The sequence below is a fragment of the Drosophila ficusphila genome, unplaced genomic scaffold (assembly GCF_018152265.1).
Source record: "Drosophila ficusphila isolate 14025-0441.05 unplaced genomic scaffold, ASM1815226v1 contig_791, whole genome shotgun sequence".
Taxonomy (NCBI): Eukaryota; Metazoa; Arthropoda; class Insecta; order Diptera; family Drosophilidae; genus Drosophila; species Drosophila ficusphila.
The window spans coordinates 26,345,472-26,365,038 of NW_025064737.1; the positions used below are offsets into that span (position 1 = coordinate 26,345,472).

The 19,567-nt window shown below is 46.2% G+C and overlaps 1 protein-coding gene across 1 annotated transcript in view; it reads right to left on the reverse strand.

Moving 5' to 3' along the window:
• LOC108099485 (octopamine receptor beta-1R) overlaps positions 1-19,160 on the reverse strand; it is a 25,155-nt gene extending 5,995 nt beyond the window's left edge. The window contains exons 1-4 of the mRNA XM_017203045.2: positions 19,022-19,160; positions 3,923-4,512; positions 1,077-1,274; positions 562-733 (exon numbers count right to left, since the gene is read on the reverse strand). Coding sequence (XP_017058534.1) covers positions 562-733; positions 1,077-1,274; positions 3,923-4,338 — 786 coding nt within the window. The 5' untranslated portion in view covers positions 4,339-4,512; positions 19,022-19,160. The remainder of the gene's footprint in view (positions 1-561; positions 734-1,076; positions 1,275-3,922; positions 4,513-19,021) is intronic.
• Positions 19,161-19,567: the final 407 nt, after the last annotated feature.

Consider the following 19,567-nt stretch of genomic DNA (forward strand, 5'->3'; position numbering starts at 1 on the left):
TCTACATCAGCGTTTTATTGCGCAATGATAACCGCAGAGGGGCGGGGTGGGTGGAATTGGGAAGCAGCTGCTGCTGACGGGCCAGAAATGGATACCAGTGAGGATCCGGTGGCTGCCTAGCAGCCTGCCAGGTATTTCCAGGGGAAACCAATAAAACGGAGTAATAAATATGCTACCTGTCGGCTGGCAGTCTGAAAGGCGTAAAACTGCTTCTCCAGCCAAGCAGCCAGCCAGCCAGCAGCCACACAAACATAAATCAATTTCCGTTCAGTCGGGTCGGGGGAAAAGTCAAAGGCTGTCTGCCGCACAGAAGCCCACGTGCCTGGATACCCCATTCCCCATACTCGATACCCGATACCCGATGCCATGCAAAATGCATGCAAAGTCGATACCGTTTCAGACAAATTAGAATTTTCTATTAGTTTGATGTGCAAGAAAATTGAATAAATAATGCACGCGCCGGAGCAAAGGCCCAAACAAATCTGGTGTGGGAACGTAATAGCTTTTCCCACATAAATACCACATTTAATTGTAAGACTAAGTGCATCAGGCGATACTCACATGCGGATTCGACTTGAGATACTTGTAGTTCTCGCTCGTTGTGTACCAGCCCGAGCAGATGGGCAGGAAGGAGAGGAGGGCCGGCGAGAGCCAGACCATCAGGAGCATGATGAACACGCGCCGCTGCGTCATGATCAGTGGGTAGTCCAGCGGCTGGACGATGGCGTAGTATCTGCGGGATAGGTTTAATAAGATAGTTATGAAGGTATCACATATTAAATTGGAAAATAAATGGAAAAAAGATAGAGTTACATAACAACAAAGTGAATTCAAGAAGGGAAGAATTTATGTATTGATATCAGTGTTTCTATTATGCTTTAAATGGGTAATAAATTATGGCAAATCATGTAGACATCTTTGTGGTTTCTCATCACAATAAACAACCATCCTAATGTAGTTAGTAAACAGCATATTAAAACCATTTCGCAGAAAGCTTGTTATGTCACTCCAACTCACAAGCAACCCCCGTCAAAAAATTAATTTGCGATGTCAAAGCAGGCCGCAATGCTACTCACCTGTCGACGGAGATGCAGCAGAGGTGCATGATGCTCGCGGTGGAGAAGTAGACGTCGAAGCTGTTCCACATGTCGCACATCACGGAGCCGAACATCCACTTGCCGGAGATCATCACGGAGGCATTGAATGTCATCGCGCAGAGGGCGACCAGCATGTCGGCGACGGCCAGCGAGACCACAAAGTAGTTGGTAATGATGCTGCAAGAGGAGTAAGTAAGGCGTAAGTGGAAGTGGAATCGAGAATAAGGAATAAGGAAGCGAAGGCGGAAGCCACTTTGTGGCAGCCAGCAAGGAGTCTGAGTGGCGGGGAAATCGAGACTGCGAGTTCTCAAATTAAATTTTCGCATTAAGCTCTCAAGTCGCTGGCAGCCACAGTGCTAATCGCCTTCAGTCATCCTTTCAAAGTTGAGCTGAAAAGTTTTGAGCGCACATTGCGCATACGCCGCGTGTGACCGCCGTTTAATGCGGCTGCCACTCCGAGTGGATTTCATTGTTTAATGGGTTAATTAATAATTAGCTTAACGCCGCCGCAACCGTCGGCTTCCACCAGCGATCATCAGCATTGCGTGGCACCGCAAAACACTAAGTCAATTAGGTGCACGCGGCGTATACGCAATGTGGAAAGGCAAATGCGCTTATCGGCCGTCAGAAGTGATTCCAAAACAATCAGGCGGACACAAACCGCATTCCGACGGCCCGACCGCAACCGAAATGCTGGTGGGAATACAACTTTAAGCCCGGAATGTCTGCGGAACTTGACTCGCACCGCAACTTCGCAAACAAAAGGAAAGGAAAGTTTTGCTTTCACACTAAACTGTTTAATGCGAAGGATAAACTTTCGAATGGAATAACTTTGGCTGCGAACTAAAACTGCATCAATTATGGATTGTGTACGCTATGTTGTTTACACGTTTGTGAAGGCCATTATATTTTCAAAGGAAAAGTTTTTCGTCTGAAAGGGTGTTTCATATTCGTCACTTGATTGCAAGATTTCTGTCCTAATTTCCGTTGTTTTCAGCCTTTATCTATTAAACTCGTTAACATTTGCCCCCATTTCGTAGTCGTATTTCACCAGGACATTGAACCACCGCCCGCAAACCTAATTACGGCCCCAAACTGAGACAACCGCAGACACCATGAAAGGTCGACATTTTGGGCAGGCTTAAAGCAACGCCAGTACAAAGGCAAAGAACCCGCATCAAAGGCGGCACGAAAATGTGTTTCAGGCGTTGGCCAAAAGCCGATTTTGCAGTGGGCAAAGGAGGTTTGCAGGCGGGTGTCGAGTTTGATTACAATTATGAGTTGGCACTTTCGGGAGAGCTCAAGTTAATGGGGAAAGTGCTTGAGCTTGTCCGGCGATGGCTCCATTTGATCTTCGGCTCGGCTTTAATTTGTCACCTAATTTATCGATTCGCTGGCATTTTGTGCGCCGTGAATTATTCAACCTAAGTGGCTAATCGGAAAAGTTGCTCCAACTGACGGGGAGATGGCTTTCCCAGAAGACACGGGTTACAAAAATGCGAGTCTCTCTCCCAGAAACACAGGGCCTAAGTGGGAATACATGTTGTCTCGTAATTAAGTCTAATTTGCCGTGATGATTTAAACTGCCTAGCGAGGCGGAAAAGGTGAAAATGGTGCGGAAAACGCACATGACAATGAGCACAACAATAACGAAAATGAAAATGAAAAGATGCTGGCACAGCCAGTCGAGATAAAAGCGGCAACATGGCATAGACGCAGTCAGGGTCAGGTCCCAAATTGCCTCTCCCTGGCAGGCTAAATGAGCCCCAGCCTCATCTCATCCTCATCCTCATCCTATGTTTTGCCCACAAATGTCAGGTGTGCTTTGCCAAGGCGAAAGGAATACGGCAATGACAGTGGAAGCATTTTCTCGGGGCCGCCTTAATAGTCTGCGCCTTGGCATTGAATGTCCCGGGGTTAGGTTACACCATTGTCGCCTCGCTCCGAGTGTTTTATGCCGGCTTGTTTAAATGCCAGCAGAGCCGGGGCTCCGAATTCGTTGCTGGAACACGTTCGTATACCTGGTTTGAATGAGTATATCTCTCCAGTAGAGGTGGCGCTCAATTCATAAATTTGACAAATTATATGGCCGCACATAAAGCAAATGGCAACTTCGCCCCGTAAGTAGGCAACAATATTTTTATGCTCGCCCCTTATTAACATTTCTAATGTAATTACGCACGTTTCTAGCATTTCGTTTGCCCACTGCTGACTGCTGACTGCGAAATCCACCTGCCACGCCCCTCTAGAGACAGAGGCGAGTGGGCGGAGGGCGGACAAGATGAGTTCTGTGCGCTTGACACGCGAAAATGATGGAAAATATGATAAATGATGACAAATTAATGGCCGCAAAAGCGAGGCAGTCACTCGTTAAGCCGAGCGCGGTCAAATCGCGCAAAATCGCTCGTCAGGAAGGTGCAAGAAAAAAACAAAACAGGAGGGGGGATTACGAGGCAAAGTCATGTCCTTCGTGGACAATGTGGCAGGCAACAACTCGGGCAATTGCCCCAAAACAATGGTAAGCATAAAAGCGAAAGAATGTTGTACAAAAAGGTTTTTCAGCTCTTTTTCCAAGAGCTTCTCTTTGGCAAAGTGGACCTTTTTAGGACTTCTAAATATATTTATGCTTTTGTGACTAATCAAAAAAGTGGATAATACTTATAATCAGATATAGAACAATAGAAGCCCGCCGGACAGATATATTGAAACCATTAGCTGGTGGAAAAGTAACACTTGGTTCAAGGTGACAAATTAGTGGAGGCAAAGTCAACGCAGACACATGAGCAAACATTTCCCGTTATAAAGGAAAAACGAACAGGACTCACCGCAATTTCCGGTGGCGCATGACGGACACAATCACCAGCATGTTGCCCAGGATGGCGGCCAGGATGATGAAACCAATAATGAAACACTTGACGAAGACTAACGCCAGGTGGCTGCTGCCGTCGGCGTCGTCGGTGGCTCCTTCCGCGTCCGCCGGGATGTCCTGCGCCTGTCCAGCCATCACGTCCTCCACGGAGACGGCGATGCTGCTCCCGCTGCCCACCGCGCTGCCCAATCCCTCGTCGATGAGTCCGTCGGCAATGAACTTCAGGTAGCGAGCGTGCGAGGCGGACTCCTCCAGCACGGGAAGCTGTCCTGCGGGCGGCTGCCTCGTCCCGCCGGCGATGCTGAGCCCGCCCTCGAGCATCGTCCTGGTTGTGGTGGCCGACATGGCCTGCAGTCTCTGCAGGAGCGTCATGTTGGGAGCACAAGTGTTGTTTGCCTAAAGCCTCTTAGTTGCCAGAGCCAAATGTTGATCTAGAGCCACACAGAAGAAAGCACTCTCGACGGCAAGGACATGCTGCAGGACGTTTGCTATTTCGTTGGACTCCTTCTGATGACCACTATTATTGCCAATCGGTTGCCAAGTTGCCTGCAATTGAAAAGAAACTCCATTTATTTCCTGCCACATTTATTAGCTTGCTCTCGGAGAAGCAACAACAGTTTGTGGGCCACTTTGTTGGCGCAAAGAAAGTGCTGGTTTACAATTCTATTTGTAGATAACTTTAATGGAGAAAGGAAAAAATATGCAGTTGACATTTAAAGCTGAAAAAGTACCTAAATAATTTTTTATATTTATAAAATATAAGAGAAGGTTTTGTTGATATTGTTACGGAAGACTTTGTTGACACACGTTTTAAATTCAAAGCACTCCAAAAATGCTTTAATTTTTAGATAAAGAAAGTAAATATTTCCGTATCCTGGCTACGTGCCAGATGAAATATGACCGATTAGGCTCTAGAGTAGAGAGTATCTCAAGTTCCGCCAACCGTGAATCCATCTCTTGACTCCTGCTTGGGATTCCGCAGACGCGTTCGGGACTCGATACACATTTAGATTAGCATCAAATAGACATTTGTTGCGACAGCCAAATGAACCGCAACGTGCTGGCCATTTGTCTTCTATCCGCCTTCCCCTCTTGCAAACCCAAACCCAAACTCGAACCCCAGCCAAACCCTAATCCAAATGGTGGAACATGCAAATCTCGGAGGCGGAAGAATAGGCAGAATCAGCGCCGGAGTTAAGCCCATAAACACCTTGTGGCTTTGATGGCATTGTATGGCTAAATAAATTGCCTCAGCCGCAGGCTTCGGGCAGACAATGAAATTGAAACCGGGCCGGCAAACACTTGGGGGCGTGGCACTGGTGTGGGCGGGATTGTAGTGCCGAAACGTAAGCCCACTCAATTGGTTTAATTTACCATAAACAGCTTCAATTTCTGAGCCGTGGGAGGAGTTTCCGTTGGGGGGCCTGCAGAATTAAGCTTCCTTCCTGCGGAGGAGCAGCAGCTGCCGCCTAAATTCCATCTCATCCCGTTGGCAGCCAGCTGCTCCCTGTCTCTTTGGCTCCTCAGCTCTTGGGTTCTTCGGTTCTGGCCATATTTCAGCTTAGGCATAAGCGGGCGACAGAGGCTTATCATTAGCAAATGTCAATTTCCAAATTATATACATTTATTTTGCAATTTGCTTGCCTGGTAATCGATGCCATCCCACTCCTCCTCCCACTCGAGTGCCACTGCCTCCGGCTACACTTTCCCATTTAAATGGGGGCCAGCTGCCATGCTCCATGTTCTCCATGTTCCATGCTCCTCCTGGAGAGTAGGCAAACATTTGGGAGTCGAACGTGTAATTCCCATGTCGAGCAAACTAAGCAAACTCCGGCCAGCAAATAGGAATTGTGTTTATTTGCGTGTTGTTTGTGGGCTCTTGGAGTCCTTTCAACTGGCACACCTTCGGGGAAATGAGTTTTGTGTGCGCTCGACACTCGCCAACAAAGCGACCGCGACTGGAGTGAACTTTAAATCAATAAAGAACAACAAATTGAAGGGCCCGTAGGTCGCGTTTCCCGAGCACTTTTCCCCACTCACTTTTCCCCACTCGCTTTTCCAACCCACCAACCTACCCACCAACCCACCAACCAACCCAGCAACTCAGCGAGCGAAGTGCTTTTGTCAAACGCACTGACAATGCGGCACAACAATACGGCGGGCGCAAGTCGGATTCCCGGGACTCGTCCTTTGTCCTTTGTCTGGCTGGAAGCTCGAGGACCTGGCGGCGCACAATACATCACTCACAGCAGGTGTGTATCAACGGTTATTTTTTAATATATATATTTTGGGCGAGCAGCCACCCAGCATCTTGGCTGTTTTCTCGTGCTCAGCATTTTCTCGTGCCTCCAAAATCTCCTTCCTTCATTTGACCTTTCAAAGTTAGCGGAGCATACAGTGGATGCAAATGCCGAGCAGGCGGCTCTAATGGGCAAAGCCCAGGGGGACCTCTTAGCCGAATAATATCCTTGCAAAACAGCTCCGAATTCAATTGAAGCTTAAATCAATCAGTGCCATCAATGCGCACATCAAATGAAATCTGTGGGATATTTTTGATTCGACAATATTTCAGCCAGCCAGCGTCCACTGTCTGAAATCTGAGATCTGAAACCCGAAATTGGCTGTATAGGTTGTGGTTGGGTGGGTGGATGGGAGATGAGTCCTGGCCAGGACACGCCACGCTCCACTCGCATTGTGAATGGATGTGATTTATTTCGGGCGGCAACGGTCCATTGTGGCAGTGCAGTCAGGTCTGGGATTTGGGTGAAACTTTGGCTTGTTAGTTATTTATTTTTACTTTTCCCAGCTTATTTGAATTCGCCTCTTTTTATTTACAGTTGAGCGACTTGGGCCAAGACACAAGCGTCGATGTTTGCTCTCGGCCCACACAAAGTCGAAAAAATTAATTTGGAGTCCTTCTGCGTTTGTTTGGATACGCTTTGGTCTTGGATTTGGTTTCGGTTTTTGGGGTTTCGGGCCTTCTGCGGCTCCCAGATTGATGGTCAGCTTTAATTACTTTTCGAAGAGCGGTTTAGGCGCTTTTCTCGGCTCTTAATTAATTTTTAATTTATGCAAAGGACAGCGAACTCTTAGAGGGTTCTTGAGTCCTCCATCCCTTCGCTAATCGATTCGGACTTAATCCCGAAGATGCCACTTAAGCGCACGCAGAGCGTTCTAATTGAGTGACCCAATCGAGGACAAGTCATTTATCACTGGGGGAATTACAAACAGGACAGGACAGCCGGGGGAGCCCTTCTCATAAATGTGTCCCTCGAAAAGCGATTTAATTGAGTGCTAAAAGCGCCGAGACAAAGGCGGTTCAGGGAAGTGAAATCAGGCAGAAACGCTGTCACCCGAGGATCCAATCGAACCAATCGAACAAATCGAATTCGAACGGGAAAAGAATCGAGCGGCAGCGAATCGAAACTAATTGGACGCCTGGAAATATGCAAAGATAAATTGACAGCGGTCAGCCGCAACCGAGAAAAAGTTGTGGTAGCTTGCCCCTTACCGAAGGGGCAAAAACAAAGCTAACTTTGTTGCGTTTATGTCGACCATTTGCTAAATCAAACAAAGGAGAAAGGAAAGAAGAAACAAGAAAAAACGGAGCATAACATATATATTAGTGCGACCCCTCCCCTCCCCGAAGGCAATCAGGCTGACAAGCGGAAGTGAAAGTTCAATTATTCATCTGGCCATGTCCCCATCCCCGCCTCCTCCGCCTTGATTATGCCCCTCACACAGATACACAGATACAAAGATACACAGATACACAAATACACAGACACACAGACACATATTCATATGCCGGCCATCATCGGTCTTCTTGGCCTTGTTCGCATTTACATTTTAAATTGCAGTATTACGAGCTCTATTTGCATTGCTGCCTCCTCGAACAACGCGCTGCCCATTTTGGTGCAGAATTCTCTTAGAAACACTCAAAAAAAATACTATGAAGTAAAACAAAGAATGTCCATAAGAACTTTTTAGAAGCGAGTTCTCTTCTTGTATTTATACCAATTATTTTTATACCCTTGCAGAGCAAAAGGGTATTATAATTTCAGTCAGAAGTTTGCAACGCAGTGAAGGAGACACCTCAGACCCCATAAAGTATATATATTCTTGATCAGCATCACGATCAGAATCCAAATCCGTCTGTACGTCTGTCCGTCTGTCCGTCTGTCCGTCTGTCCGTCTGTCTGTCTGTCCGTCTGTCCTCCTGTCGGTTTCTATGTAAACTAGTCTCTCAGTTTTAAAGCTATCTCGCTGAAACTTTCCCAAAAGTTGTGTAGTTGTTGCACGCAGTATATAGGTCGGAACGAGCCGGATCGGCCGACTATATCGGATAGCTCCCATACAAGAGAATGAAATAAAAAATTCTTACTCCGTTGTTTTTGATCAGTTCGACTTGATTTCTTCCAGATGGCGTTTTCTAACGGCTATTGAATTTCGTATTAAATTTTATCAAAATCGGATAACTCTATCATATAGCTGCCATAGGAGAGATCAAAAAATATATATATAAATAATGGAAAAAAAATTATAATGTCGTTGTTTTTAATGCCACGAGCATGATTTTTGGAACACCAAGTTTTTGAAATACTCTTAAATCGAGAAAAAAATTTCATAAAAATCGGAGTACTATATCATATAGCTGCCATAGGAAAGATCGAAAAATCTATATAGAAATAACGGAAATAAAATTATAACCTCGTTGTTTTTCATCAGATGATTTTTGGAATATAGAGTTTTCTAATGAGTCTTGAGTTACATATTAAATTTTATCAAAATCGGACGACTATATCATATAGCTGTCATATGAACAATATGGTAAGTAATGGAAAAATCGTCATAGATTCGATGTTGTTAGACTTTATGTATTTTGCTTGACATATTTAATGACTGCAAGGGTATATAAGCTTCGGCTTGCCGAAGCTAGCTTCCTTTCTTGTTATATATATTATAGAAACCCAAGTTAGGACTGGAATGTTTATATTTCCCCTCTTGAAAAAAAAGGGAAATTTTTTCCGAGTGTAAAGCCATTTGGTTTACATTACTCGCACACACAAACACACACCTGAAAATAGATGAGCATTTTAGTTGGCATTTTTCAGGTCTGCATTTTTGGGGCTTGACGTTGACAACGACAGCTGGTCCTGCGGCTCCTGCGGCCTTTCATCCTGTGGATTGCGAGAGGAGTGGTCCTGGGATGAATAATGAACTGCATAATTCGAGCAACATTTCGGAAATATTTAAAAAATAAACATAGTCAGGCAGGCAGGAAAATATTTCGTATAAATTACAATGTAAAGTAAACGTTTGAATAGAATATGTCATTGATATTGAAAACACACAAGGTATTAATTAATTAATTATTTAGAATGACTTTTTAAACGCTGTTTATCAGGAGTCTGATAAATGGAAAATATTTAAAGTGATAAAGTTACACACGGTTTTTGGATGTAGGAATTTTCTACTAAAAATAACTTATTTTGCATAGAAAGAGAACTAAAATTGTGAATGTGGAATGTTATACCTCGTTGGAATTGTATTTTAATTTCCAATCGATTGGTTTCCTTGCCTAAATATTTTTATTTTGCCCAATTTTTTTTCACCTTGATGAACTCGTAATGAAACCCCGAATCTTGTTACTCTTGTTTCTTCTAAAAATTATTTTAAAAATAATCTGTTTCTAGTCATTACAAATATGGGCGGGCCTCTTCCCCGCAGGACTGCTAATTAAATTGCATTCACGTCTGCCAGAAAATGGGTCAGACATTAAGAAAGTTAAAAACGAAGGGGTTGCCCGGAGGAGGAAGGCCCACATTGGGCGACCAGCCAGTTTGCCAGCTTCCCAGCCAGCCGGTGCCAGAATCCCCATAAAGTGGCGGTTATGCAATTTTTAATTAATTTCGCTGCTGCGGCGGCCGCTGCTGCTGACGAAGCTCACATGTGCAGGGTTTTATCTTGCGGCCCAAACGAAATGCACCCTGGACGGGCAGTCCCATTGCCGTGGAAGAATCGAGGCCCGCAGCCATCGCTCTGCGATGCTCAGCTGAATATTTCAGTATATTTGCACGTCGTGTTCCGGAGCACGGCGGTCCATGGAGCACGTCGCTCCGCTTCCGGCTGTTGGTTATATCATTCATACGGCTACTGCTGGCCAAAGCCAAAAAGTGTGAAAATTGTTTGCCCACTTGCCCCGTCGCCAGTCGCCAGTTGCCGTTTCAGTCATGGTTGGGGTCTCTTTGACCGTCGCCCGCCACTTGACAGCTGGGCAGCGCAAACATTTTCGCACGCACCGCAGCTTTATTAAAATAAATTCACAACTTGCGGAAATGACTTACAGCATACGCAGACATGCGGACAAGGGACATTTAATTCTCCAGGCTCCCTGCAAGTCGCGCTAAAGTAACGACTAAAACGTGCTGGCGACGCTCTAATTGATATACAGGGTGTTGTCGTGGACTCGAGAAAGCCGGAAATATTTGGAGTACTCGGTTGACACTTTGGCCAGAATAGGTACACATTGAGTTCTAGATTGAGATTGGGACAATGAGTTTACCTCTTTCTACAGCTGGTTTGGAAATAGTAGAGCTGTAAGCTTTTACTCCGCTTCTTAAAAAAGTTATGGTATATATAATTCGATTTAACTTCTAGTTCTTCCCTATTCTGTAATGTCTTTCAATTGCTTTCCAATCACACAAAAAGTACTTAAATGCACCGTTTTCCAGCGAGATCCATCGCCAACTTTTTATGGTTTTCCAGGGTATCAAATTGCTAAAAGCTGCGCACGACTGGCCAACTCCTGTGAACCCATGTATGTGCGAGCCGGCGGGTGTGTGTTTGGGTGTGTTTAGGACCCAACAGAAACAGCAAAGCAGCAGCAACAACAAGTGCCACCAGGATGTCGGTAAGCAGGTGGCAGCCATTGCCATCCTGCGTCCGCCGCACTGCGCCTGCCTTCCGCATGATTTTGCATTTCAAATTATTTCCGAGTGCAGAGGGGGTGGGCTGGGTTCCTTGGTTTCTCGGTTTCTCGGTTTCTGGGTGTGGGTATGGGTGGGTGTTCAGAAAGGACCTGGGCAACAGGATACGGGAGGGAGTGCGGGAGCACGTGCAGTCATGTTACATAGGCAGACACACATACTTCAAAAGCCGCTGGCTTTCGAGCTGAGCAAAAAGCGGCAACGCAGAGAGTGCGAGCTACACGTTGAGAACATTTTTCAAAATGCCAAGCTAACAATAGAAAAGATGCATCCTTATCAAGGACACCAGCACACACACACACACACACACATGTAGGGTCGCTACCTCGCTCAAAACAAAAACATCATGGAGAGGGCTGCTGCTGCTTTTGGCAAGGAAAAAGAGGAAAAATAAATGGGGAAGCCGGCGAAAAGGGGGGCCCACAAAAGTGCTGGCAAAAAGTAAAAACACAGGAAAGTATTTTGCTCAATTGTTGTTACTTTTTGTGCTGATTGTTTCGGAATGCAGGTGAGTGCGGAGGAGGAGGAGGGGGGCCAGGAGGCATCCTGCTCTTGGCACGAGTGCTCGGTTTTGGTTTTGTCTGTTTTCCGCTGCCCCAATCTGACTGCCAGCTGAGCAACCTGCAGCCGAGACCTTGAGCGATTAGTCCACCTCCTCCGCCCTCGAATCTCGCACCTCGAACCTCGAAAGTCCTGTGCAGTCCGAGGAGGAACTTCGCCAGACAATCGGGTTGGGGATGGAGACGGCTTCATTAGCGCTAATTAATTGCATGGCCCCGAGAAGTCGACGACAAGTCGCAGGTTCCTCAGACGACGACATTGACAAACGGAGCGCGAATTGCCGAAGAGAATTTGTTGAATTTGGGCGGCTGTGCAAACTTCGCCCAAGAGCTGCTGCAATGCCCAAACAATTAGCACGAAATCACGTACATGGCACCGCCGGGCTCTCCGGTCTCTCCGGTCTCGCCGGGCTTCCTATCCGTCTCCGGCGGAGTCATCCACCTAAGTCGATAGTCAATGCCGATGGCTTTCGCTTCGACTGCTGGCTCTGCTCTGCCTTTCCTTCCACTTCGACTTTGACTTTGGCTGTGGCCTTTTCATGCCAAGTGCGCGACCTTCGCCGGCGATTGAATTTGACATTGTGCTCTGCGCCCAGGTTCCCCTCTCCCCTCCCCTTCCCCTCCGCCCGTTTCCTGGGCCCCCCGATCCGTCCGCAATGAAAGTCAATTGCCATTTGCATTTATACCCCTGCGAGCGAGCGAGGAAGTGTGTGTGTGCTGTCTCTGGGCGGAACTGGCCCAAAAAAGTGTGCTACACTGAAAGATATTCTATCTATACAATCTCGTACACTGCATGTATAATGTGGGGAACAATATAAAGACATTATCTTGTTTATCCAGGCTGCTCAATAAGTTTAAGTACTTAGCAAGCAATTTAAATTTTATAACTTGCATCAGATAACAGAGGAAAACCATCTGTATTTTCTGCTCTCTGAATCCAATGGGTATTTCAATCTTTTCGATTGATTTCCTCTGGGACATAGATCTCCAGAGATTCCGGATATATGCTTTCGTTTTTCAGTGTACTTTTAGACGTGTGCGGGCACGCAAGTGAATCGAATGTCTCCGCTTTGTTCTGCTCTCGAGCGCCGGCTTTTTATGGGACACCGGAGCACACTCGAGTGTATAAATGTGAGCACATTTTTATGGCGCTTCGCTGGCTAATATGCCAGCAATTTTCTACCTATTTTATTTACCCAGCCAGCTCACACGATGGCTCCAAGTGTGCGTAAACATCTGATTGGGAGTTATCCTCCCCGGTCGGATTGGGCCAACTTTCCAGAGCCATTAGCTACAATTAGGAACTGTTCACGAATTGGGTTTGGGGCTTTTGAGTCTTCTTCGCAGGAGTGCATAAACATAAAGCGAAATGGAATTTCAATAAAATAAGTTGTTTAAAAGTCGAATTTCGGCTTAAACAGCCAGTGTCTGCCATTCGGGGTCTTAAATTTCAATTTTTAATATTGAGGCAGTAACTTTGGCAGCACTTTCTCCTGCTTTTGCAGACAGTTTCAAGTGGCGCGTGCTGGGAGGTCCGACCACGCATTCTGGCCATAAATAAACATTTAATAAGCCAGAACAGGTTCAGTGTCCAAGAGTACATATTGAAATGTAATCGAAAACATATTAAATGGAAAGTGGAAACCACACCTTTGGCTGACCTTTCGCCCGTCTGCTTATTTTCGGTCATGAAAATGACTTGTTATTTTCCAACGGAAAACAAACCAGAATCATCAATTATTTCGCACGTTGGGCGACTAAAAACTTGTTCAACTTCTCGCCACAAAGAAGTGCATTTCAATAAATGATTTACAGTCGTGTTCAAGTGCTGGCTGGCTGCCTGGCTGAATGGCTGGCGAATCGAAATGAGTTATTGTTGCGGAAAGTTTGCTGGATGTCAACTCGATTCTGGATTCAATCAACTCTGCGCTGCTGCCACGCAGTCTAATTTCGTTTTTATTCGGCCACGCAGACAGCCAGGCTGGTGATAAATCGCATTGGGAGTCCCTTTTCCGATGTCCTTTTGACGGCCACGCTGAAATATTAAGCAGACAAATATGAAATCCCATATCGATGTCCTCTCGCAATCGAAGGACAATTTAACTTTTATTGCTGCAGCATATATAATGCGATTTGGAAATGGAAACCGATTGTTGGCAAAGGTCATCCCGTTTCGTTCGGTTCGGGGCTCCCCACTCAATCGCAGATTGCTTGGGGCAGCTCTCAGATATTCGGTGGGAAAAGCAAGTGCGAGCGGAGGGTGAAAGCGACGGAGGAGAGCTTTCCTTTCTGCTGACAGACACATGAAAAATCACGAAAACTCGGGCTGACAAGAAACAATACAGACAACAGCCAACAGACAACGAAGGCAGCAGCTCGAGATTCTGGCTCGGCATCCGCCGCAATGAGGATAAATATGGATATAGATACATCCCGGCAGGCTTTCGGCCTGTCCTTTGTCCGTTTTACGGCTTGTGGGGGATTTTCTCCTGCTTCTTCCTGGGAAACGGAACGGAGGAAGGAAATTTAAAGTTTCATCGCCGAACTGAAAGCCATAAATGCGTTCCAGCCACACCGAATACGCCATAAAGGTCAAAAGGCGTGAGTTTGATGATCCGATTCCGAATTCGATTCGGATGCGGATGCGGATTCCGAGGACCGTCCATAAAGCGGAGCGTGCAACCGAAGTGATTGAATTAATATGGGAGGGGAATATTGCATCGGGGCGGCAGGATCGAGACAAAGGACTCTCGCTCCTGGTTCTGTTGGCAGGCCAGGCACGCAGGATACACATGCGAGCATACTATATCGAGTATATCGGGTATATGGCAGCTCGGCCACGCATCATAACATGTCAATATACTCCGAACGCCATTAAAGTCAAATGCTCTACGGGGAATTTTCAAGGCGACGCCCGCCTCATTCCCTCCTTCCAGCATCCCAGATTCCTCCTCCTTGGCCCCGATTTCCATTACTTCTATTGTGTGTTTTTGCGCAAAACACCGAAATCACATAATGACAAGGACAGCGGCGGCGGCGGCGGCGGCAGAATCAAAGTGTAAAATGTTGAAAATCGAATTTGCTGCCAGCGCGCCGGAGAAACAAAAATAAAACAAGAAAAATATAAAGGCAAGGCAAAGCGGAAGCGGATGTGGAGATGGAGATGGGGGCGGGGAATCGAGGTGACTGTCAGACATGCCATTATTTGTTGATGTATTAAAGCTTTTATTTACGTGCAGGTGAGCGCCATTTGTTTATATTTGTATTTGTATTCAATCAGCGTCAACAAGAGCCCAAAAAATACGAGAGGGGAATCGAAAAATCACATGAAAAGTGAAGGCAAATCAAATAAAATCAAATCACTGGGTCGACATTTTATTCCTTTATTTCTTTTTCTGTAGAATTCCCGCAGTAACAGTAGCAGTAGCAAAAGCAGTGGCAGTAGAGAAAGTGTCAGAGCCGAAGTGGTAAACACTCGGCGAGCCTCTCTGCCAGCTTTTTGGGCCAACTAATGGCTGCAATTTCGCCCCGCCGCCAGTTCATTATCATGCCTGCGATAATGTACTCCTCGCCGATGAGATGATTATGTGTGTTGACTGACGGCCAGGGAATCGAGAGCTGGGAAAACGAAAACAAGAACGACAACGACAACGACAACATAAACGAGAACGAGAACGAAACTGTGGAGCTGCCTGGGCAGATAATAATATGTCTAGGCCAGGCCAAATGGGTTGCACATGGCCTACTTGCCAGCGTCTGTCCTTCGGCGCTTCGGAGGTAGAGGTGGAGGTGGCCCATTCCCGGCCAGCCGAGTTCCATCAGCAAGCGACGTAATGAAGCTATAATTAGATAAGCGAGCTACTATCGCAGCCCACCTGCAACCCGGGCGCCCGAGAGTATCTCATGGATACACATCCTCGCAGCGGGCGACATATTTTTAGCCAGCGAACGTAACAAACGTTTGACTAACCAAACTCCAGCTGACAGATGAGCAGGCCAGGCAGCTGGATGGGGCCAGAGTTTATGAATGGCTGATTCCTTTCCCCTTCCACCTCCCCACTTTCCCTATCCGATCACACCCATTCACAGCCATCCATCCGTATGTGTGGGCTGTCTGTTTGCTGGCAGCTAGTTAGCTGGGCACACATTGTCAACGGGCATCCGCTGCGTATACGTAACGTGGCTCGATTTTCGTCAGTCGCGTTGATTGAGTTATTTCGCTGGAATTGCGATTTGTGTTTCTCTAATCGTGTGTATAATTGAATCTCCCAACTGGCTGAATAGCAACACAAAGCGTAATTATGCAGGTAAATAGGACATTATTGATATTATTCCAATGCGAATTGGTATTATTAAAGACCTGCTAAGCTGTTTAATTTTTAAATAGAAGTGGGTTTTCACGTTTTATAATCCAAATGGCGTTCGTAGCCATCGAAACCATTACCCACACTTCAGTTAGTTTTCCAATTAACCTTTCGCCGCTTCCATTGAACGAGATAATTGAGTTGCCAGTCAGTCAAGTGGCCGACAAAGGACCATTATATCTGCACATAAGCTTATTAATAACGCACTCCAATTTATTTCCAGCCAGGTCATCAATCAAAACCGGCCACCGAGCTCCGTCCAGTTGCAAGTCAGTGCAGCGATGGCTGTTCCAAGGTCGAGTATCTATAGCTGACCCCAAAGTCGGGCTATTATTAGCAGCCCTTTCGGCCCAGTTAACCAGTCGTCTGCTTAGCCCGCTCGTGCCGGCCAATGAAAAGCCAAACAAACTGCGGTGTCGGGCAATGAAAATCAGATCAGATGAAGACGAGATGCAGGCAATTCAACAATGGCAACGATGGCCCTCCAGTCATCAATCAAACAATCACTTAATGAACTACTTCAAGAGCAGACGAAGCCCCATCCCCATTTTAGGGGCAGAAACAAAGGCACGAACAACAATCGCAGACAAACACGCCAATTTCCACTCACAGTTTGGTTTTCCTGCCTTTTCGGGGCATTAATTGCCTGGCGCTGCTTTTATGCCATCGATTGGAAAACTTTTCTGGACACCCTCGCCCTTATCCGAATTTTCCGCCTTTTCCCAACACCTAAGTACTTTGCCACAAAGTTCGGAAGCACATAACGCTTAAAATGCGTTTAATTGAGAGTCAGACACGAGAGCCCCGCAAAACTTTTGGCCAACTATGCAAACCAATTCGGCCCCAGCAAAATATTATGGCAAATAATTCGTTTAGACAGTTTACACATTGTTAAGCGATACCCGAATTGGGTCGATTTACCAGGCTGCCAGGTATTTTTCTAAAATTTCAATTGTTTGCCTTGCCCTTCCACTTTTACCCATTCCGCATTCCTCTTTCCCTTTCAGGTGAAGGGGCCTAAAGTAATATTAAAATTGTGGCCACAAACTCCACTTGTAGTTGGGCCAAGTGGATCCCAAAAGTTTGCGCCGCCTTCTATGTATTTCTGGTGGACGACCGCAATTTGCCGAAAAACTTTTGAACTTTTTCGAAAAGTTTACTTTATCAACTTCTTGTTCATAGTTGGGTAAGACAAATCAAAAGGCTGAGGATAATGTCGGCGAGGGCTGGAAAGCAAATTACCGCCCTAATGCCTAACAAATCGATCGCCTACGTGACAGTTGCCAGTTTAATTAAAATGAAATGCGCTAATGGAAATCCAAACCCACACACGCACCTCGTCCGCATTCCAAATACATATGTAGGCGGAAGTATATAGGTGAACCGCATTCGTTATGATTAAACAGGCCCACGAGTCCTGCCTGATGCGCGAATAAGCAACCGTCATGTGTGGAAAAAAGCCAGCTTGCTTTTGGGGAAAGTGGGAGAACGTCGTCGAAGAAAGTCGGGCGGGGGAATGCCGCAGTCAGCCGTGTGTGGAAGGCGTTTTCAGTCGGTCATGTCTATATTTCGGTACGTGAAATATTAATAATTCCATTTTGAACAGCTCAAGGCAAGGATAAGCTCGGCGGCAGCCCAGGCTTTATTTTTAGGTCCTCGGAGCCGACGGAGCAAAGGTGGGCAGGTGTGCTGGGTTGGGTTGCTTGCGAGCAGATACCGACAGCCGAGGCCCGAGGCCACTTAAAGCACGGGGAAACTATCAAAATTTATGCGTGGCTAACAAGGAAACAACAAAACTGTCGCGGCCATTACCCACACACACAAGCAGACACACACTTACACAGTCGCAGCGGGCGGCGCCTGGGAAAAGGGACATGTAAATACTGACAAACAATAAAATGTGGCCAGCGAAGCAGCAATGGAGCGATGGAGCGATGGAGTAATCCCTCCTGCTGACAAGTGCCAGGACCTTGGGCTGAGTTCGCCGAACCGCCGAGCGGAGCTCAAGAGCCTACATCAACGAGTCCTGGCGAGATCCTGGACACCCCGGGATGTTTTATGGAAAGTATGCTATGCGTACTCCATGTTGTGCAGCCGTACAAATTCAATCTAGCACTCGATTTGGTTTGGATATGAATACGTTGCGTATACGCAACGGTAGCCAAACTTGTCCTAGATTGGATTTTTATTTCATTTAAAGGGACAACAAAATTGTATGTATAGTTGTAAGTTTTCCTTTTATAGGTAATTCAATTTAAAAAGGAAAATTGTAATCCGAACATTTAAATGAGTTTATATTGGTATTTTGTGTAGGGGAAATGTTATTATTTAGGGAATGCTGAAAAATAATATAATTTTTGTCGATAGGATAGAAAGCCAAAAAGCGAACACAAAAAATGTAATCCTATTTAATCACATTAAAAATTAATCTTATTCATATTTTCAGAGCTTAGCAGAATAGTTATGCCTGTTGGCCAACTACTTTCTTGTTCACATTAGTTATGCGAACTGCAGCAAGCACAAAATGTTAAAAAGTCTCACTAATTAAAGCCAGTTCCAGTTGGTAATTACAAATAACTTTTCATTAAAAAAGGTAAATAGCTTTCATTGTTTTTGTGCACACGAAAGTTGTTAATTGAGTTAAGAGGGCAACTTTATAATTTATGTTCCTGCCATGCCGTCACTTTTTCACCGGGAAGCTAGTGTCCTCATTATGCATGTAAAACGCTCCACTTTCCGCGATCTTTAAAATTCAATGAGGCAACTATAAAACAGGACCCTAGACCGTTGACAGGCTGATGGCTAGCGGGCTTTTCCGAGCCGCCAGCAAAGCTGCTTACACAGATTTTTGTTTGCCATCCTGGCCCAGGACCCGCGAGACAGGCCGTGGCCAACTCGGGCCCGGGATGGCCAACTTAACGCCTCCAAGTTGTAAAACACTTAGCGGTTATTTCGTGTTTTCCTGCCCTCCACACCACTCCCCTGCGGGAAGCGGACGGGATGGGTTCTGGAGAGGAGTGGACTCGAGTGGAGTAGAGTGGAGTGAAGTGGAGGGCACGGCACACGCGAACAAATCCGCGCCAGGCGGATTTTTGCTGTGTTGTAAGATAATTTAGCGCAATTTACGTGCAAATTTGCTTACGTTACTCGCCAGTGGAGGGAGAAAGCGCACAGGTGTGTGCCGAGCAGCACGGAGCTCCGAGAAGTCGAGGCCCCCGTTTCAGTTCAGGATGTTCGGGATGTTCAGTCACCGGAGCGCGGACACAACCGACAGCAGCAAAGGACAACGCACGACTGCGGCCGTCGCAAAGGAGCCGAGGCTCCACCACGGCAGCCGAGGAGGATGCCGAGTCCCCACGACCGCCTCTTCGTCCTCGTCGGTTCCATCGTTGCTGCTCGAAAGCAGGCAGAATTAGAAATATGAACAAGGCGGAGTGCCATGGTCGAGTGAGCCGACTACTGGATTCCTTACAGTCCCCGGGGTAACCTGAAATCTGTTGCCCTCTTCTGGGGAATATACTTTGCCCAGACTTATCTTGATATAATAATATAATAGTTTTCATGATTGAGAGTCTTGAAGATATTAAAACAGTATCCATATTTTTGTTAATTGTCAAAGCAGGCTTGAGAACCTAGCATACCTCTCTGTAAGTGAGTACTTGGGCACAGAAGAAGTAACCAAAATAGC